We start from the raw sequence: 22,896 nt of genomic DNA on the forward strand, positions 1-22,896 counted from the left end.
AGGAAAAATATAAGGATAACTGTAACTTTTATACTGAGGTATGTAGTAGTGACATTCGTATGTGAAATCTGTGTTTCCTCATTGTTTAAGGCTGGAAGCTCTGCTGTGAAGTTACTTGAACGGGAGGTGAACATCCTAAAAAGTGTGAAACATGAACACATCATACATCTAGAACAAGTGTTCGAGACGCCCAAGGTATAGTTTTATCAAGTGCTGCATTTTGAAAGTTGTTATTGTTACAAAATGAACATCATTCCCTTCTGAATTCATCCCTCTGGGGCACAGTTGCACAGTCCTTGACGTGAGTCTGTCACTGGAGATTGATGAGAACATTCTGGAGGACTGTTATTACTGATTGTATAATTAGGTGTGTGATGATTAGATTGATGGCTTTCGTGATATTTCTGGGTGGTATGTTGAAAACAAATGTTTAAAATTGAAACAACTTTATACACAACCAAATAGTGATTAAAGCTTCCTTAGAGGTGACTTTCCTTTTGCTTTGTTCCTTGGTTTCTCCATTAGAGTCTCTTGGAATATTGTCATAATTTTGCAAGGTTAGCTTTATAATAAAGTTAGCGTGGATATATTTGGCACTATGTAGAAGATGTTTTGTCACTGTGTCTTACCAACATGTTTAATCTTCTTTCTTCCCTAGATGTTACCATTTTTCTCTTTAAATGCCTGTAATTTTCATGTAGAATTGTTCTAAAGCCTGGGGATTTGCCATTCTGCCTCCAGATTATTTAGTGCCAGAGGGCTTGGGTGTTTCTCTGCTTGGATGGAGTATAGTAACAGTGGTTAGGCATGTGGACTCGGGAATCAGATTGCCTGTGCATTTGAATCCTGCCTCTACCACTTATTAGCTATGAGACTGACATGTTACTCAATCTCTCTATACCTCAGTTTCCTCATCTATAAAATGGGTTTAATAAAAGTATCGACCTCGTTTGCTCATTGAATGATTAAATGGGAAGATGGATATAAAGCATCTGTCTCATTAAATGTTAGCTATTATCTTTTGTTTCCTTTGCCAGTCTCTAAGGCAGTAATAGTCAATTTGCATTATGCATTATCTTTCATTCATTAGGAGTGCTTAATAACCACAGTTATCCATTGTGGGAGCAGAATATGGCAGTGATGCCAAAAGTCTTCTCTTCAGTCTTAGAGTTGTGATTTCTTTTATCTTTGAATCTTGGAATAGTTTTGCTCTTTATCATCAGTTTTAAGCAATTTGATTATGTTGTGCCTCAGTGTAATTCTCGTCATGTTTCTTGTGCTTGGGGTTCATGGGTCCTCTTAGATCTGTGAGTTTATGGTTTTCATCAAATTTAGGAAATTTCAGGCCATTATTTCTTTAAATATTTTTTTTCTGCCGTCTCCCACTTTTGGGACTCCAAGTACACAAGTTAGATTGTTTAATATTGTCCACAGCTTACTGATGCTTTATTCATTTTTTCCAATCTTTTTTCTGTCCTTGTTTCATTTAGTATAGTTTTATTGTGGTGTTTTCAGATGCAGTAGTCTGTTTTTCTATAGCATCATATTTTCTGTTAGTCCCTTCCAATGGAAATTTGATTTGGGTCAATATTTCCCCCTTCTTAATTGTAGTTACAATACCTTTCAATGTCCTTTTCTACTAATTCTATCACGTGTGTTATTTCTAGGTCACTTTTGATTGATTGATTTTTTTCCCCTTCATTATGGGTTATATTTTCCTGCTGCATTATATGGCTGTTAATTTTTTATTGGATGCTGAATATTTTTATGTTCTTATAACTATTCTTTAGCTTTATTGTAGTACATAGTTAAGTTGCTTAGAAATAGTTTGATACTTTTGAAGCTTGCTTTAAGCTTTGTTAGGGCCTACCAGCGCAACCTTTGGTCTAGGGCTAATTTTTTCCTGCTAATGGAGTAAAACCTTTTTGAGTCTCCTACCCAATGCCCCATGAGTTATGAGATTTTCCACTCTGACCAGCAGGAACACAAACTCTTCCTGGTCATGTGTAAGATCCAGTGAGTGTTTTCTCTGCTCCTTTTGCAAGGTTCCTTTCCCAGCTTCATACAGTTTCCTCATTCACATGTGCTAGTTAGTACTCGGTGGAAGACGTGCGGGTGCCCTGCTACTAACCTCTGGCGTTTTCTCTGTATACGCTTTCTCCTCTTTGGCGCTCTGCCTTGTGAACTTTAGTTGTCTCAGCCTTCCTGGACTCCCAGTTTCACCTTTTCAATTCATGGAGACTGCTGGGCTCTACTTGGATTCCATCTCTCAGCTCTGTGACCTGGAAACTCTTTCCAGATATTAAGCTAGGATAATCACGGGGCTTGCCTCTCTCAGGGATCACTGCCCTATCCTGTCTCATGTCTAATGTCTGAAAATTATTGTTTTATATATTTTTTCTGTCTCATAGTTGTTTCAGGAAGGGAGGGTAACTCTGGTCTCTGTTACCCCATCTTGGGCACAAGTGAAGGTTCAAATCGAGAATAGTTTGAAGGCAAAGAAAAACCATCGTTTGTGATTGTCTTTTGTATGTATAGCTTGCCCTTGATTCACGTATGTCAGATATGCTGCCCTCCCTGATCCGCAACTCATACCAATGCCTAGACCTTCCTTAAGATGGCTTCAATGTCTATGACTGGAAATTGCTAACTGATTGGTTGGGCCATGTTATTAGCACTGGTCATACAGTCTGACTATGTTAGGGTTTCTTGTGCGTCCAGATGTTCTCCAGATTTGTACAGTTATTTCTAATAATTATAAAAAGACTTTTTACCAAAATTGGTTGATATAACTTTCATCAACTTGCATATTTAAAATCAGCCTCAATTTATATGGTAAGCACTGCTAATGTAACTTTTCCTTCTAAATAGTTCACTTATCATTTCATGTACCAGTGATCCCTACAGTGCTGTCACTGACAAAAAATGTGGCCTAGTTCAAAAGGTGGCTTATGTGTTAGACTTTGCAGAATTCTTTAGTTACTTTTGAAATTCTAAAGCATCCTGAGGTTTAGTGAATCAGAATTTTGACTATAAAAAGAGTGTTAACCTTCTCTTTCTGTTTTCATGCTTGCTGATAGAATACAGAAGTTGCATTCATAGTGGTTATAGAATAGAATCAGACCCCCAAATCTTAATAATAACAACCAAAATCTAGCACCACAGAATAGAGTGGAAACAAGGACGGTATTTTGCAACTGAATAGCAATCGGTATGAAAAAGACTTGCATTTTACTTGATAGTGAATCTTTTTGGCTCAGTAGATGAGTTGACTGTTTGAATACCTAAAGTGAAATTAATATGCGTCAACAGAAACAGAAAATACGGAAGAGGCATTTCATCTCTGGCTTTTACCACTCATCCCCCATTAGTCACCAAGTTTCACTGTTTCTTCCTCCTAGGGGTTTTTCACATCTTTTTCTTGTTCGTCTTCTTGTCTCCTGTCTGTGCCTCACGTCTATCCTCTCTATAAACAGAGGTCACCATACTACAGCATGCAAGCTAAATCTGGCATGTTGCCTATTTTTTTACAGCCCATGAGCTAAGATTTTTCTACGTTTTTAAATGGTTGAAAGAAATGTAAAAGAGTAGTATTTTATGACATACAAAAATTATATGAAACTAAAATTTCAAAGTCTATAAATAAAGTTTTGTTGTATGGTGTGTGGCTGCTTTTACAAAAGAGATTGCGTGGCCCACAAAGTTGAAAATATTTACTGTCTGGATCTGGCCTTTACAGAAAAGTTGACTGAGCCCTGCTCCACATTACTGTTAGACAGAGTGTCCATTTAGAAATGCAAAATTGATAATAGCGTACACATTTTCCCCAACTCCAGGCACCAGCTTAAAAATCTTCAGTGGCTCCCTATTGCATACGGTGGAAAATTCCAAACTCTTTTGTGTGATATCCAAGACTCTTTACAATCTGCCATCAACCTGTTCTTTCTAGCCTCACCCCTCACCATGCCACTCTTCTCTGCCCTATCAAACTCCGAATACTGTTAACACTGAGGTAGTAGTTATTCTATTAACAGCCAGTGGTGTGTTTTTTTTCACGCTTTGGAGTCTTTGCAAATACCACGTGTTCTTGCCCACATTCTCTACCCATATTTTCCTTTTCCATCATCCAGACCTGCCTCTGATGTCGCCTCCTCAGTGAGCAGTTTTTAGGCAGAGCCTCCCTTCCTCTGTAATCTCATGCCTCTTCTCTTAATACTTATCGCTTGATGTTGTCATTATAACTATACGGTAAGCTGCTCTACGGTAAAGACTATGTCTTATGCTGCCTTGTTCCTCTAGTATCCTGCACAGTATCTTGTACGTGATGGATAAGAAATATTTTTGGCCGAATAGATTGATGATTTAAGATTGTGATCGTATTTTTGCTATGTATGTAATATATAACATTTTAAGATCCCCCACTGTCTAATTTGCTCTCTCTCTCTCTCTTTTTAAATATATAATGTCAGAGAATGTACCTTGTGATGGAGCTCTGTGAGGATGGAGAACTCAAAGAAATTCTGTGTAGGAAAGGGCGTTTCTCAGAGAATGAGACAAGGTGGATCGTTCGAAGTCTTGCGTCCGCCATAGCGTATCTTCACGACAAGGGTAAGACGAGGGTCATCCAGCTCAGTGATCCCATGGATGCAGATAGCACTGTTGTTTAAGGGTAATCGCACTCAGGATTCGTAGTCACAGAAATAATGCCTACTGGTATGGAAAATTTCATTTACAAATTAAGTGTTTTCCTTTTTAACTTCATTTATAGATATATTTTAATTAGACACAAGGCAGGTGTACAATTACATTGTGCACGGATAAGGATGGAGTCATGAAGGTTTCTGTTCAACAGTTTGGAAAGCAGCTATTGTTAGCAAATCAAAAATAGACAAATTAATAATAAAAGTAAAATTTCTAAAACACTTATATAATATAATAATAAAATTATTATAATAATGTTAAAAATAATAATGTTAAAAGTCATATATTCTAGGCTGTTTTTTCTTTTTTTTTTTTTAGAGCAGTTTTAGGTTCACAGCAAAATTGAGCAGAAGTTACAGAGCTTTTCCGTAAATGTTTTCCCCATTATCTGAAAGTGGAGGGTTCCTATGAAACCTTTTGTAAGCTGAAAAGGTGTAAAGCAAAGAATTACCATTAATTTATATGGAAAATTTTTTTGAGTGTTCCCAGACCCAAAAAATAACCTTCTAAATAACACCTAAAATAACACTAACATATAGTAAAATCAGGAGTGATATGATAAATACACTCCCTGCTTTGTACAGCTGTGAATCCACTCAAGCAATAGATTTTCCATTTTATCCATTACTAGATTCCAACTAAAAGACACCACTTTGCTACTAGCAGAACAAATAGCAACTTTGGCAGCTTTCTAGATTCTTTATCTCTGCATGTAAATAGTACAAATCATGGATGCAGGCAAGTTCAAAAGAGGCACAGTATCTTCATTTCATTCACCACAATCAAAATGCTTAATGACATCTGGTTTTACCCTAAGTTAACCCCCTTATGAGCTCTCTTAGGCCTTTCTGATACCTTAGGACACATCTTGCTAACAGATGCACAAAATAAATCGAGATAAAGCACAGGTGCTCACAGGTACAGGTCACAGCTGTGGAGGCTCGATTCCCAGGAAAGGAGCTTGGCCGTGTCACTGCCGCCGCTTGGGGTGTGTGCCACCTCTGTAAAGGCTCATTCAAAACAAATGCTGAATGCTATTTTCATTTTTCGCAGTTTTTCATAAAAGCAAAAATCCTCTTTGGATTTCTTTCTGTTAGCAAAAACAGGTACTAATGTAGTTTTTTTATAAAAGTGAAGTGGCATAATGTGAACTTTTGAAAAGTGAGGGACATCTGTGGGCCCCCTGCTCGCAGACACACCACCTTCCCCATAATGAGCACCCCCCTCCACAGTGGGACATTTGTCACAAGTGGTGAACTTAACTGGCACATCATAATCACCCAAAGTCATGGTTTACATTAGGGTTCACTCTTGGTGTTCTACATATAAAGACTGTATCCATCATTGTAGTAGCATACAGAATAATTTTCACTCATTTAAAATCCACATTTAAAAATTATTGTAATTATTCTAATTGCTTTACTGTTCTTTGTGCTGCTGCTTTTCCTCATGCTCCTCGTTTTTTTCCTCCAAGGTTAGTTTGGCTTCCATGTGACTTTGGAACCTTCTCACTTTATAGATGAGAAAAAGCTTTGTTCCAGAGAGGGGAAGTGACATGGTGAGGTGTGACAGAACTGGTACTGGAACCCAGGGGTTCATTCAGCAGATTTTTCCTGAGCGTCTACTACACTGTGGTCAGTCCTAGAGTGACAAAGATGAAAAGACAAGGCCCCTGCCCCTCAAGGAATTCAGCCTGCTGGGAGATTGAGTATAGAAAAGAAATTATAACTCAACATGATAATTTCTCAAGTAGAGAGACATATAAAGTACAAGGAGAATAGTAGCATAAGGGCTTCATTTGTTTTGGAAAGGCAAGGAAGAATTCAGAGAGGAAGCAAAACTTGCGCTGGAGAATAATAACTCCGATGAAAAAAGGGAGGGATTTCCAGGCAGAGGACAACAATTTTTGCAAGGGCAGGACACCAATGGCTTAATATTATGCTAATATCAATGCTCCCACATTAAACTATAAATTTAGTACAATTAAAAACAAATCTTAACAGGATTTTTACTGGGACTTGATAAAATTATTCCGAAATGGGTGAGAACAGCAAAGAAAACCATAAGAAGAACACTGGAGGCAGCAGGGAGACTTGCCCTGCCAAGAATCAAAACATATTATAAAGATATATTAATTAAAACTGTGTGGTATTTATGTAAGAAGAAATAAGCAGAGCAATAGAAACAATAAAAACTCCAAAAACACAGGCTGGGAACTGTGTAAGGGAACTATAAATGGTTAGGTATAATTGCCAGTCCAAGGCTCATTCAACTACATTTTTCCAGCAATTACACATACAACCTTTTAAGTCTAGGGAAGTGATTGCTATGGGTATGAACCGATTCAGTTATTAGCAAAGGAAGAGTTTGGTACATGGTTATTTGCATGTACATAAAAATCCTACCTGAGGTCTAACTTGCTCACCTGCAGATTTTGTGTCTCAAGGGTTTTTGTTTTTTTGTTTATATTAACATGTTAAGAGTAGGAAATTATGTGCTGATGTTATAAGAAAATATACTGAAATAAGTGTAGTTTGTATAGATGGAGCCAAATTGCAGTATGTTAAATGTTTATGTTGGCAATAACATACACATAGAAGTAAAAAAGCAATCCTGTATTTGATCATCTAAGGCTATGGGAAACCTTGCTGGGATTGTAACTACCGTGTTTCTCCGAAAATAAGACCTAGCTGGACCATGAGCTCTAATGCGCCTTTTGGAGCAAAAATTAATATAAGACCCCGTCTTATTTTAATATAAGACCGGGTCTTATATAAGACTGGGTCATAATATAATATAATAATATAATATTGGGTTTTATATGAGACCGGGTCTTATATTAAGTTTTGCTCCAAAAGATGCATTAGAGCTGATGGTCTGGCTAGGTCTTATTTTAGGGGAAACACAGTACAGTTATCTCCCTCCTCTGGGGAATACCTAACATTGCATAGGCTCCTCTTCCACACTCACCAGGCCACTCGTCATGAAGAGCAGCAGCCAGGTGGGGGAGCAGCGGAATGGGGGAGAGATGAGAGAGTCTAAGAAAATGGCTGCGTAAGGTTAGGAATGGGGAACAAACGGATTTGAATAAAAGGAAATGGTGTAAATGTCTATTACATTGCTTTGTACACCTGAAACTAATTTTTTTAAAAAGGAAATGGAACAGGGCAGAATTATGCTTAGCCCTCTGCAAATTTTTCAACAGTGAACATTAATTTGTCAAATATATTTAGTTGTATTTGTGTCCCCTCTAATTATTTTTCCATTATTCATTTCATTTGATTTGTTGTTTATTTTCTTGGTAGATATAGTACATAGAGATCTAAAACTGGAAAACATAATGGTTAAAAGCAGCTTTATTGATGCTAACAATGAAATGAACTTAAACATAAAGGTAAGATAATAGAAATAGTGGTAAATGTTTGCCTATAAACAGTTTGATTACAAAGTGGCAAAGTACATCCTCTTTTTAGATACCTTTTGGAAGCTTTGAGAAGCCAGAAAATAAGTGTCTGGTGATAAAAATAATAAAAATTTCACAAAAAACGTTATAACTGACAAGAATAATTTTACAAGTGGTGCTGTTGAATTTTTTTTAAGTACATATTCATTTGGATAGTTCTAAATCATTAGTTAATAGCAAGCAAACAGATGCTCTGAATTCTAATTAATTTCAAAATTATGCCTGGTAATTTGATGTAAATGTGTTACAGGTTTAGAAAAGAAAAAAAAAACACACACACACCTTGGCTGTGCCTTTGATACTAAATTAATGCTAAAGTCTGTATTTCTCACTGAAAATTTTCCTGGGTATTAATATTTATGTCCTAAGCACAATTAATGTGCCAAGTGTTTATTCTTGAAGATTTTATTCAAATTAAGTGTTCCTTAATGTCAAATAAATGATAGGATACATTATTTATTACTTAGCACTTTAATAGTGCCTGCTTTCAAAATACACGAATGTGTTAATTTAGGAATAAAATGTGAATAACTCACTCTGTTGCAGATGCTAAGTTCCTATTAATATAAACAGATTTAATGGTACTTTGTTTTACCTGAGTAAAGGTTGTTGACTATTTCCATTGTAAACTCCATGAAGGCAGGGATTGTGTATGTCTTATTCACTGTACTTGGAGTAGTGCCTGAAACATAGTATGTGCTCAATTAATATTTGGTGAATGAAGGAATAAGTGTTCTCCAAAGAACTGAATAGGATCACGAAACCTTTTGTGTACTTGAGATCTGAATAGATTTTCTGTGGAAAAAGATATGTGGAATAATTGTGAAAACTCCTGAAGAAATTAATTGATCTGTTTAGAAGAATGGTGACATCACATGTTGATAGGAACGTTTTGTTACTCCATAAGGCACTGGAAACTTTGCATTCAGTGTCTATGGACCAAGAGCCTGTCTTTGGTTGCATGATCAATAAATGTGCCTGTTTTTCTGCTTTCAGCCCAAGGCAGTTGCAACTTGGGAGATAAGACCAAGGGCACATACTGAATATTTAATAACAAAATGTTTAATGACCAAGATTTAGAACTGAGCAGAGAGACTGCAGTTGCAGGAGTAGGGCTCAAGTGTATCTGTAGTCATACTATATATTTTTTCCTGTTGATTTGCTTTTTGTAGTTTTTAATAGTGTACGTGTTTTAATTAGTGCACTCTAGAAACACAAAGGAAATAATCGTAAAGAAAAGATAGTATTTATCAGAGATGGTGTTTTTTATATAATTAAAAAAGGGGGGAATTTCTGGGAATGCTGACAAGGATACTAATTTGCATTTTTAACAGTGTGTTAAACTGGATCATAGCTTGAATATCAGAAAAATAGATAATGAGCATACTAAGCACATTATGTATTTTACAGTGAAAGGATTTAAAAAATTACTTTTTTATTTGAAAAAAGTTAAGTGACTCCTTCAAGATACAACTTTCTATGTTGAACTGGTGATTTTAATTAGAAGGAATGAATAATTGACAACCTGGGTGTTTTCTCAAGATTTGAGAAACGGAGCTTCTCTTTACCAAGTTTCTTTTTCACACATAGGGGTGTGTGGGGAGGGAAAGCAAAGTCTTTATTAGTAATACAGTAAGGCCCCTCCATCCTCAAAAATCCCTGAATTAAATGCAATTATAAAATCCTACCTTCAAAATGAGTGAACTCTGGGACAGGAAATCGTGACTGTCTGAGTTTCTTCTTTCAGGTGACTGATTTTGGCTTAGCGGTGAAGAAGCTTGGTAGAAGTGAAGGTATGCTACAGACCACATGCGGGACTCCTATTTATATGGGTAAGTGAGTAGACTGAAAATGATTTTTCTATATAAGAAAGTAGAGCAACTAATGTGGATTAAAACCTGAGCAATCTGATTTTGCCACGATGACATATTGGCCCTGATCAAGCTACCGTTTCCTTTTTCAGGTCAAATGATTTCAGGTGTTTTAGCGTTTTGCTTGTAGTTCTTACCTTCAAAGATTATACTTTTTGTTTCTCTGGGTTCTTCTTATGGTTGTTTCTTTCTCCTAAGTAATCATACTTAGGAGACTTAATTAGTCCCTAACTTAATAACTCCCAAACTTAATTAGTATTTTTGTTAATTCATGCTAAAATCATGTGTATGTGTGTGTGTGTGTTTTGCTTCTTTCAATTTTTTAATCCAATTTCATTGCCGTCAAATTGTTTTTCATAAAGAGCACTGATGTTTTGTAAAGCAATAATTTCCCATTTTTCTAAATGTGATTTTTAACAGCTTTACTGAATATAATTTAAATGTCATAAAAGTGTACCATTCCATGATTTTTTTTCATACATACACAGAGTTGTATCACCCCAGTCCAGTTTTAGAACATTTCTACCCCCAAAAGTTGCCTCATGCTTATTTTCACTCAATCTCATTTCCATCCAAGCCCCAGGTAATTACTAATCTTTTTGTCCATCTAGATTTGCCTTTTCTGAACATTTCATATAGATGGAACTGTAAAATACGTAGTCTTTTATGTCTGGCTTCTTTCCATTAACGTAATGTTTCTGAGCTATCCTGGCTGTAGCATGTATTCCTTTACATTGCTGAACACTTCCCCATTGTATGGATATGCCACAATTTGTCTATCCGTTTGGTAGCTGATGGACCTGTGGATTGTTTCCAGTTTGGGGCTATTTATTATAAATAACGCTGTTATCAACATTCATGTACAAGTTTTTATGTGGACAAACGGTTTCCCTTTCTTTGGAGGAAAATTGCTGGGCCATATATTATTTATGTTACTTTTTAAGAAAGCGCCACGTGATTTTCCATAGTTGCTGTAACATTTTACCTTCCTACTAGCAATGTATGGGAGTTTCACTTTCTTCACATCCTGATGACACTTGATACTACATATTTTTTTAAATTGTAGCCATTCCAATGGGTATGAAATAATCTCTTTGTGGTTTTTAATTTGCATTACTCTAATGATGAGTGATGTTGAGCATCTTTTCACGTACTTATTAGTCATTTATATATCCTCTGTGATTGCATGTCTATTCAAATCTGTACCTATTGAGACGATCATATATTTTTTCTCTTTAAATTTGTTAATGAAATAGCTTTTTAAAACGTTGAACCATCCTTGTACTTTTAAATTAAACCCCACTTTGTTTAACATACCGCTGTATTCAGTTTGTCACCATTTTATTTAGGCTCTATGAGTGTAGCTTGCTTTCTTTTGTGCTGCCCTTGTCTTTTTTCGATGTTAGAGTTATGCTAGCCTCTCTTAAAAAATAAAATAGTTTTACTTTTTATATACTCATGAACCATGTAAGCGATAGAAATTATGTATTAGATTGATGAAACTTCCCCTCAAAATTTTTTAGTCCTGGTACCGTTTGGGGGACGTGGGATGAAGTTTCTATTATATTTTCAATTTATAGTAGGTTATTCAGTTTTTGATACTTTCTTGAATCATTTTTATGATTTATGTTTTTTTGGAAATTGTTCACTGAGATTTGAAGTTTTATTGGCATAAATATGTATATTATATCCACTTTTAATTTTCAGATTCTCCTATGTCTCCGTGGTTATATCCCCCTATTGATTCCTAATTTTTTTTAAGACGGCAGTGTGAGGTAATATGGCCTCTGACATCACCTGGCTAACTCAGGATTCTAGCTCTGCCACTTACGGTACTATCTGATTAACCCCGGGCAAACAATGGAACTGTTTTTGTCACAATTTCTACATAATCTAATAGGAATAGTATCACTCATTTATCAAATACTTTTTGAGGATCTACTTTGTATCAGACATGGTTTAGATATGGGGAATACAACAGTGAATAAAATGTAAAAATGTCATGTTGGCACAAACATTAAACAAGGTAAAAAACTAAAATATCTGTTTTGTTAGAAAAGCTAGGAAGAAAAATAAAACAGAGAAGGGGGGAGAAAACGTGTTTAGGATGGTAATAATATCTTTCTTATCTGACATGAGAGTTAAATGAGAAAATATATGTGAAGTACCTAACACAGTACATGGCACTTGGTGTTCAATTTTAGCTCTTTTAATAATAATACTACTAATTATTTTTTTCTTGATCACATTTGTTAATGGTTAGCTCAATTTCTGGGACTTTCAAAGAACTATGTCTAATGTTATTTGGTTTGCTTTTTCATTAATTTCTGCTTTTATCTTTCTGAATTGCTTCATTTTACTTTCTTTTGGTTTGCTTTCTAACTTCCTAAGCTAAATGCTTATTTATTTTTAGTCTTATTTTCTAATAAATTCATTTAAGACTATATACTGGGGGTGCCAAAAAAAATGTATACACATGACTTGTATTCATCTTTTATTATTGGCATATATTGAGTATTACAATTTTAACAGTTTTTTCCTTTCTTAAAATGTGTATACATTTTTTTTGGCACTCTGTATTTTCCTTTAAGTGCTTTGACCATTTCTTTTGCCAGATACAGTGTCCGAATTGTTATTCATTTCTTAATCATTTATAATTTTAGTCTTAGTCTTCTTCTTTAATCCAAGAATTAGTTAGAAGTGCTTTTAGAATTTTCTAGGTGGTTGGGATGTGTTTGTTGTTCATGTGAGTGTGTTAGTTTCCCTAGCCATTTGGTTTTTCTGTCTGGTTTTCTTCATTGTAGTAGGTAATTGTGACAAAGCTTTTCCAACTTTTAGGAATTTTCTTTGTGGTTGAACACGTGATTTGTTTCTGTAAATGTTGCATTGGATATTTAGAAAGGGTACATATTTCTGATTTGTTGAGCATAAAAATTTCTGTGTGTGTATGTTTATAAAATCAAATGTGAAACCTTTGTGATTCACATTTTCCATGTTGTTAATTTAAGTTTGCTTGCTGCCTCTCTTGATTTCTAAGAGGGTGATTAAAGTCACCCACCAAGATAGGGCTTTGAGGAATTCTCTTGTCCTTTTAGTAGATTTATTTTTAAAAATCCGTTTCACCAAAATATAATTTACATACAATAAAATGCACAAATATTAAGTATAAAGTTCAATGAATTTTGAGAAATTAATTTTGTATAATAGAATCACCACCCCCGTGAAGATATAGGACATTTCTGTCACCCCAGGACATTCCTTTGTGTTCGTCACAGTCGATGCCCATCCAGACTCCAGCAACCACTAATGATTTCTTTCGCCAAAGCTTAGTTTTGCTTGTCTAGAACGTTGTATAAATTGAATCACACATACCAGGGGTGCCAAAAAATGCACACATTTTAAGAGATGTTACCTATGTATTACTTTTCAAAGTTGAATTGAATTATGTAGCAATGTGTAGTATGACGGTTCGCTCAAAAGATGGCGTTAATCAAATGAATGCTATTGACTGTATTACAATTTTAATACAGTTTTTTTCTTTTCTTAAAATGTGTGTACATATTTTTGGCACCCTCTGTATAGTCTTTTGTGTCTGTCTGCTTCAGTTTCATGTAATGATTTTGAGACATACCAGTAGTTTATTCATTTTTAGTGGTGAGGAGTATACCTAGTTCATTGGTTTTTTTTTTGCCTACTTGATGCAGAAAGTTGCAAAATTGTTTTATCTTATTTGGGAAAAGACTACTTTAGATTCTGTTCATATCCTCCTGTTGGCAAACGACATCTGGTCTGTAGTTACATGGGGAAAATATATCCAAGCACCCTGAGTTTTATGCCTGCTTATTAGTTGTCTACACTGATAACAAGTGAGAGAACAAGAGGGGAGACAGATGGTTTGTAGAGCTTGCTGACTTCCTAAATGGCTCCTTGGCACAGTTTCTCTGGCCTCTGCCTCCCTAGGAGAGCTGTGATGACAGCACAGTAGAAATGCCCCTGATGAGTAAGATGACTCTGAAAAAGTGAGGACAGGGAATCTGGGCCCCTGCTGTGTGTGATGCACCTGTGGGAAATCCTTCTTAGAATCTAATCCTAGAATTTGCCCTTGTCATAGACACACAGGCAAAGAGCAACTTGAACTTGAATGATTCAGTATTTAAAGCGTTTAAGTAGAGTTAAAGAATACAAGTAGTAGCTTAAAGGAAAATGTTAATTAGTTAATTTTCAGTGATTTAGAGACAAATTACTCAGTTTGTTAATTATCTAGAGTTAAGCCTTTTCTCATTCTTTCTTTGCTTTACCTTTGGACTCCTTTTTTATAGCTTTTTAGTTCCTTTTACCAGAGGCAGAGGAAATGAAATTCCATTTGCTTTTAGTAGATATAAAAGGTTGTGTGTGTATGTGTGTGTGTCTGTGTGTGTGTGTCTGTGTGTGTAGGTGGGGGAGCTTGAAACTGTTTTCTGAAATAAAAACACCTTTGTCACGTGAGGCAAGTCACTTAATATATCTGAACCTTAGTTTCCTCACGGGCATGGCGAGTCAAATGCCTACATACCCATCTCACAAGATCCTTAACTTAATTTATACAAATAACATAATTGATACAAAAGTACTTTGTAAATTTTAGAGTTCTATTGAAATATATACACATATTTTATTTTCATGTTTATAACTGTTTTATTCTTCCTCTTTTTCTTAAAGAAAGATAATTGAGCCCTTGCTGTAGAGGTATAATAGACATATTCTTGAAATGTCATTATGTGACTTTCTTAAAAGCCACCATTATACAAAATCTAATCATTAAAAAAATGTGCTACCTTAAAGTTAAAAATCAAAAAAATTCTACTCTAAAAACACCGTGAACACAGTGTAACTTGAGAAGCACAGAGGTGGGGAGTCGGGAGGACCCGGCTGCTAGCCCTTACCTGTGACTAACGGGTTTTCATCCAGTTATGCTGTAGGGGCTCTTTCTTTGTCTTAGATTTGTGGTTTAGAAAATGTGGAAAATAATTCGTATTCTGTCATGGGAGTGCTATGCTGTTGTTGTTGTTGTTGTTATTATTATTTTACTAAAGTGATTTATAACCGTTTATCTGAGTTTTTCTGTGAATCCAGAACGCTTTAAATTGTATCCATTTAAGGCATGTATTCAATTCTAATTTTGGAAAAGAACAGAAATTGTTGTCTTCTATAACTACACAATCTTTGCAAAATCATTTCTTAACAATTTCAAAGGAATCAAGAGTAGTTGTACATTTAGTTATATAGTTTGTGCCATCATTCCGTTGGAAGCTAAATGACAGGAGTGAGGGTACAGTGACATCGATTGTTAAGGCCTGTACATTATTCATTTAACATCTGCTGTTGGTTCTCTTTCTCCCTGTGGGGGAATAAATTACAGCACATCAGCACATTTTTCATGCTTTGTGTTTAAGCATTTAAAAGTCATTTATTGTATTATTAATATTTTTTTATTTCTGCTTGTTTGGCAGCCCCTGAAGTTATCAATGCCCACGACTATAGCCAGCAGTGTGACATTTGGAGCATAGGTGTCATAATGTACATTTTGTAAGTAGCCTGATAAATGTACAGTTTAAAATGAACGGTCTCTGACAGTAGAATCTCATAGATTTTCAATTAAACCTAAACAATATAGTTTTTAAAAAGTTACTGAAAAACAATTGGGAAGTCACTCTAAAAGCTGTCTTATTAGTTGCCGAGAACATCCATTAGGGTTTTTTTTTAACACTATAAATTTATAACTTTCAGCTTTGCCTTTCATTGATCTGTAAATGCTACAATGCACTGTATGATCTGAGCAAAGTGAAAAACTTGGCCTTGAAACCTCCCTGATCCTTTGCTACAAACCAAGCTACTTTGTATTTTCTCAAGGGATTCACTTGTAGCTCATCAGGTAGAGGCAGGTACTGCACTCTGGCTCAGAGCTACCCTGTGGAGCGTGTATGTGTGAGGGATGGGCACTTACTAGACAGAGGTTCAGCCCAGAACCCCTGCATCACTTGCCTCTGGGTCTTTGCTCGTACAGTTCCTTCTACCTAGAATGAGTGTTCTTGCTCTTCTCTACTAAACTCTGTCCCCGGTGCGGCCAGGTCAAACCCTGACACCTTCCAGTTCCCTAATTCCTGCTCCACATCAGCAGTCACCACGTGCATTATGTATGCTTTCTCAGATGACATCAGGCAACATACAAAATGCATGCAAAACAGTAATGCTGAAAGAAAAACAAAATAATAAAATAAGAATATTTAACCGGGAAGGTTTGCACACATACAAGTCTGATAGAATTAATTGTTCACTTTTCTGTATTCTCTTAGCACTTTCTAAAACCAGCTATCATATTGTAATATAATCACTATATTGTGTGTATTTCATCTGTTTTCCTTGCTCTAAATTCCATGAAGGACAGAGATCTTATTCATCTTTGCACCCCTGGTATCTGGTTCAATAGCAGGCATGTAGTCAGTGCTGAATATATATATATATATATATGTGTGTGTGTGTGTGTGTGTGTGTGTGTAAATATGTATATATATACACATATATATATGTATGTATATATGTTAAATTGAATTAAAGTGAATTTTCTAAGAGGTGTTCTGAAAAGTTAGTAACCATTGTTCTGCCTCTTGGTGAACATGAACATTTTTATGTTGATGCAACATTAGTTTTATGGTCATATTGAAAATTTCACTGTACACTCTCTTCCAGATCATTTCTAAATATTGACATCACAGTAGTTACATTTTCACAGTTTTGTGAAATGGCATACACAGGCAGTAGAAATTGGATGAAGTGATTATCGCTGTAACTCAGATGGTCAGCATGCATCAACTGCTTAGATTGCATAAAGTATACATGTATTCCCAAAGTTTTGGTCATTTGTTTTGTGCTGGTTAGAATCATATTGTAAAAATTCTGAGCCTTAGTCTTTAATGAAAAATATAACCATTTTAAATTAGTGTTTTATACTCTGAAGACTTTGTAGACAACACGAGTCAAATATAATACGTGTAATCTAATATTACCCAGTTCATGTGTTTGCTGCCTTTTTAGTTTGAATTTGATATAAAGGAAAGTGATAGTGTATAGATATGTTAAAATTTTTTCTCTTTCTTAAAGATATAATTTTAATTTTTCCGCTTCAGAGCATGGCTTCATATCATCACAATGACATCTTTTTTTTTTTACAGCAGGTTTTTACTTAGCTAATCAGTGCCTATTCATTAATCTGCCTGAGCCCAGTGGTCTTATAGATAATTTCCTCCACCAAGGGCACAAACATATTACCTTCTCCAGGGGGGTTATTTTCTTGTTTATCAGTTACTCCTGATTCATTTCTACTTAATTGGACAATGATAACATACTTTCTCAAGGTGAAATTAACATAAATACTCTTTATGGGTATATCCTCTGCTGTTTTGATTCCTATGAATGCAGCAGAAAATAATAGGAAAGCTTTAAGAGGCATTTTTCATGTCTTGAATTCCCTTTTCTGGATGTGCAGAAAATTGCTGTCATAAAATTTCACATGCTGCTGATTGACCAACCATTAGATACATTCTTATGTAAGTAAAATTGCAAAGGACAGAAAAAAATGGAATATTTTAAATGTAGCCCTTAAGCTATAGTTGCATGCTAGTCAGGCAATGCAGGAGCAGCCAAGGAATTGGTGAATGTGCATATCACTGGTTATTAACAGATTCAGTGAGCTGGGCTTTTGCTGGCCTATACTTGTTACAATAGATAGTAATTGTTCCTAAGACCAATTTTTTATGGCCTTTTAAAAATTGCATTTTAAAAGTAAACAAGAGTGAGGCAAGTAAGGTCAGAGAGAGGAGGGTCAGAATGAACTGGAGAAGTACAAAGTATTAAAATAAGAGTTTGTGGAGCAACTTGATAAATACCAATCTCTTAACAAGAACCTGTTGGTAAATGAAGTATATTGTCCAGCCTAGTTTGATAGACTACTAGGATAAAAACACCTTTTTCCCCAGGAAAATCATCATCATCATTTTCAAGTATAATATTTGTCAAATTTAGACTTATTCAGAAAATGTTCATGGGAAAGATTTTTAAAGAACTTAAAGAAAAATATAGCTTAAAAATCGGTAGAAACGTAACTGCGAGGAGACTTAGAGATAATTATAGTTATGCACATAATAGGCCAGCATTTGGGATTTTTAATGGAATCATGCCATTTTATTCTTCCAGTAATAAAAGGGAAAAACACAATCTTGAGAATTGAAGAACAGACATACTGAGTTGCCTGTGTGATGAGTCCAGGTCCAACTTCTGCTCGGTTATCACTAGGAAAAGCTGGTTATTGCCCACACAAGTCAGTGTTGGCAACAATGATGCTGCCAACATTTGAGAATGTGCTACGAAGAACTGAACTCAACATTCAAGCATGTTTTTGCAGTTTTGGACTGGGCTACCTGCTGACCCATAAGCTTACATGTTCTTCATGACATATATACAGGACAGCACTTCCTCTTCAAAGATTCCAAAGACACACAGTCCCTGTGTTACAGAATGTGCAAACAAGCCCATGTTTGCTTAGTACATACTGCTCGTGGTGTTACTGACGTTGGTCGTTATGTACAAGTAGGCTCAGCTTTCACTCTTCCAGACTAAAGGGTTAAATCAGCATCATTGGATTTTCCTCACCCAGACCTTCTTCATTTTGTATACTATTTTTGATAAGTTGTGGTCATTTTATGGATTTTGGCTTTGACTCAAAGTCTATAGACATCCCCAGGGTTGTTGTTGGTTTTGTCTTACTAACGTGTATAGTGTTTTATCGTGAATAAAACTCTTACATGGTCAGTTAGACTCTGATAACTCTCATTAGACTGATGATTCAGTATATTTTTCCATATGTTTAGTTTGGATTATGTGCCTTACGCATGACCTTACCCTTGCTCACAATGAAGAACATCTCTATTATCTGCAACTATTACTGTGCACACACACCATCCTGTATTTTAACCCCATTGAAGCTTAATGTTTCCCCACCTCGGAGAACTTTGGGTCATTTGCAGATCTAGAGGTTTCAATGCATACAAGAGCCTAGCAGTGGTCTCACAAAAGCGCTTTGTTTCCATTTCTACATCCAGAGAGGTGCCCACTTCTTCCTGTGTGTGTTACATGCCGTTGAGTTGGCTCCGTCTTCTCGAGATCCTGGAAATGAGTGATATCCATGATGTCCTGTCCTCCACAGCCCTGCTCAGCTCCTGTAGACCCATGCCTATGGCTTCTTTTATGGACTCAATCCATCTCATATTTCGCTTCCCTCTTTTCCTGCTGCCTTTCATTTTTTCCGAGCATTATTGTCTTTTCCTGAGAATCCTGCCTTCTCATGATGTGCCTGAAGTGGGACAGCTTCTATTTTATCTCATTTGCTTTCAGCGATATTTCAGGCTGAATTTGCTTTAGGACCCACTTGTTCATCTTTTTAGCAGTTCGGGGGTATCTGTAGAGCTCTGGTCCAACACCGTATTTCAAGTGAATCAATTGTTTTCCTCTCAGCATTCTTCACTGTCCACCTTTCATATCCATGTGTAGTTATTGGGAATACAAGGGGGTAGATGAGCTTAGCCTTGGTCTCTAATGACACATCTTTGCACTTGATGATCTTCCCTAATTCTTCCATTGCTGCCCTTCCGAGTCTCAGCCTTCTCTTGATTTCTTGGCTGCAGTCTCCATTTGAACTGATGACTGAACCGAGGTAAGCAAAATCTTTAACAATTTCAATGTCTTTCTTTCTGTCCTTCTTGCTGTCCTTGACTTAAATATGAAGCACCACTACTTCCAAGTCCTATGGGAATTTAATTTTTAATAGCCTTATTTAGATTTTTTAAAAATGTAAACAAAATGATTGCCTTTGTTTCTAGGTTATGTGGAGAACCACCCTTTCTGGCAAGCTCAGAAGAGAAGCTTTTTGAGTTAATAAGAAAGGGAGAATTACATTTTCATGATCCCGTCTGGGATTCGATAAGTGATTGTGGTAAATAGATTTGTTATTATTTATTAAAGCAAATATATAAAATACAAAAAAGTTTGCTAGTAACTCAAATACTTTAAACTTCTGTTTAGTCATTAAATTTACTTGTAGAAATAAATTTACTTGTGGAAATAGTAATATCTTCACTGTGATTGTGATAGTCAAAACTTCCAATCAAAGCAGAAAATGCATAGTAAAAATTAAGAAGGAAATCGGCTGATCACCTAGTTAATTTTTACTGTAGAATATAAACCAGGTAATCCAGGCAATAAAACCTCATGGCCTTAAACTTTATTTCTTAACCATTTATACTAATATTTATTTTATATTATATCTCCCTTCATGTCATACAGACCTATTTCTAAGTAAATTGGAAAAAGTATGGTAGTAATTGTAGTTAAGATAAGATTTTCAGGATTTCCCTTTATTTGCAGCTAAAAGTGTTTTGAAACAACTTATGAAAGTAGATCCTGCTCACAGAATCACAGCTAAGGAACTACTAGATAACCAGTGGTTAACAGTAAGTTGCAGTATTCTTCTTCTTTTTTTTTTTTTTGATCATGCTACCATTGTTTATTTTCGTTTGGCCTTATAGTTTATATATAGTCTTCTTAAAACAGTCAATTTATCTCATCTTCTGACAAGTTAAAATTATTGAGTCTTGACATGTTTCTGAAATGAGTATTTTCAAATTATTAAAACTCTTATCACAGTTATTTATATATGTTTATAGAGATGTAAATGAACTTTGCTTGGCTTCATGTTCTGAAAGGTATCAAGTCCAATAAAAGAGAGCTGAGAAATGCCCATTATTAAAGCTGTGAAATATTGAAGAGTCTGTGTACTTTAGTGACATAAAAGGACTGGAACCGTCCGTTTCTCTTTAATTCTTTGGATGCAAGGAATCTTTGGGGACACAGAAAAGTCAACGTCTCCTTTGGGGACTCAGAAAAGCCAATGTCTCTTAATAGTGGTTGTCACCTAGCTTAAAATATTGAGTAATTATTCATTTACATACTGTTTTTCCCATGAGACTAAATGCCTTGAGCACAGACCCTGTGTCTTACTGATGTTTATGTCCCTGGACCCACAATATTACCTGGTCGCAATAGGGACTTTGAAAGAAGGCTGCTACTTCCCTCAGTATTTGTTCTCTTTTTCTTCATGCTAATGAGGATCCTGACTTTGACCTGGAAACATGGCTGTCTAGTGTTCTTTGCTAGTTATCCTGTCTGCACGTCATTGAGATGGTCAGTAAGATCTAAGTGGAAATAGGAGCAATTTCTGCGAAGTGTCCTTAAATGGAGGGGGTACGGCATTCCGCATGCCTGTCTTGTTTGCTGGTAGCTGGAATGCAGATGTGATGGCTGGAGTTTGAGTAGCTGCATTAGACCAGAAAGTGGAATCCATATAGAGGATGGCACAGCAACAAGATGCAGGGAACCAGGACTCTTAGCTCACAGACCTGCTATGCCAGCCCTTGACTGCCTACTTCTAGACTTTTTTATGTGAGTAGGAAACAAATTTTAGTTATCTTTAAGATATTGTAAACTTTGCAGTTGAGCCTAAAACCAGTTAATACAATACTCAATAAATAATTGCTGAATGAGTGAATATTCAGCAAATGAATAAGTCTGTAGTTATCACAGAAAATGTCTGAGCACTGAGACTGGAGATTTCTAAAGACACATCGGAATATTGCTAAACAATAATTATGAAAAAAACTATTTTATGTCTGTTACTTGCTAGACACTGTGTTACATACTGGAGGTGTATGATATGCTTACATTGTGGTAGTATTGTTGAGAGGTACTATTGTTGAGAGATAAGCAATAGAGTTGAAGAGAAATAAATGTGATATATTTTTTAGGTATGTTGACAAGACTTGGTGATGGATTAGATGAGGGATGAGGATAATGGAGGAATCAAAGATGACTTCTAGATTTTACTGTAACAAATGATTGGATGGTGGACCCATTTACTGAGATGTAGAAGAGTGAAGGAAAAATAGATATTTTATTCTGGGGGAAGGATGGTGAATCAAGGGTCCCGTATTAGACATGCTAAGTTCGAGATGCCTGTGTGACATGCAAGTAGAGATAACAAATAGGTAATAGAATATATGAGTCTGGAGCTGAAGAAGTCTGAGCTGGAAATATCAATTGGGAATCATGAGTATATAGAAGCCATGTAAAGCTATCAGCTGAAGAGATAAATTAGGAAGAAAATACAGGTAAAAAGGAGAAGAGGCCCTGCCTTTAGATACTACAACATATAAAAGAGGAAAAGCAAACAGTGGAGGCAGAGAAGAAATAGCTAATGAGGAAGGAGGAAAGTTACGAGAATGGTAGCCGGGAAGTTTAGTGAGAAAAATGTATGAGAAAGAGAGAGCAGTCAGCTCTCAGGTAAATGCTGCTGAGAGGTCAAGATGAGAATGAGAAGTTTCCATTATACTGGCCAACAGAGAGATTGGTGGTGACCCTGAAGGCCCAGATAAGTTTAGATACCATAAATTTATAGTGATATCACTCTTTTTTAAAATTCTCTAATTTTCTTTTGGCAATTTCTAATCATTTCTTTGAATAATATTTTTTCCTCTAAGAGCTACAAAAATAGTCTTCACTCAAAAAATGTGTTACATCTGCCCTCTTCTATGAATGTGTTGATCTCTCAAATGATTCTGTGCAATAAGTATTTCTGGCCTAAAGTAATTGTGCAAATGAGCTAGTAGTTAAATGGATCATTGCAAAACTGTACTGAGTAGATTTTTAGTACAGCAAAATCAAAAACTGTAAAGCAGATGGTGTGCCTTAGAAATATATCTCTTTTCAGCATCACAC

At 35.7% G+C, this 22,896-nt stretch overlaps 1 protein-coding gene across 6 annotated transcripts in view; it reads left to right on the forward strand.

Moving 5' to 3' along the window:
• The window catches only part of STK33 (serine/threonine kinase 33), a 150,818-nt gene that overhangs the window by 90,920 nt on the left and 37,002 nt on the right, over positions 1-22,896 (forward strand). For all 6 annotated transcript variants that reach the window (XM_081063331.1, XM_081063332.1, XM_081063333.1 and 3 more), the window contains 7 exons: positions 91-195; positions 4,470-4,608; positions 8,007-8,095; positions 9,912-9,996; positions 15,525-15,600; positions 19,947-20,059; positions 20,491-20,576. In XM_081063331.1, coding sequence (XP_080919457.1) covers positions 91-195; positions 4,470-4,608; positions 8,007-8,095; positions 9,912-9,996; positions 15,525-15,600; positions 19,947-20,059; positions 20,491-20,576 — 693 coding nt within the window. The remainder of the gene's footprint in view (positions 1-90; positions 196-4,469; positions 4,609-8,006; positions 8,096-9,911; positions 9,997-15,524; positions 15,601-19,946; positions 20,060-20,490; positions 20,577-22,896) is intronic.

Source organism: Rhinolophus hipposideros (genome assembly GCF_964194185.1).
Source record: "Rhinolophus hipposideros genome assembly, chromosome: 10".
Lineage (NCBI taxonomy): Eukaryota > Metazoa > Chordata > Mammalia > Chiroptera > Rhinolophidae > Rhinolophus > Rhinolophus hipposideros.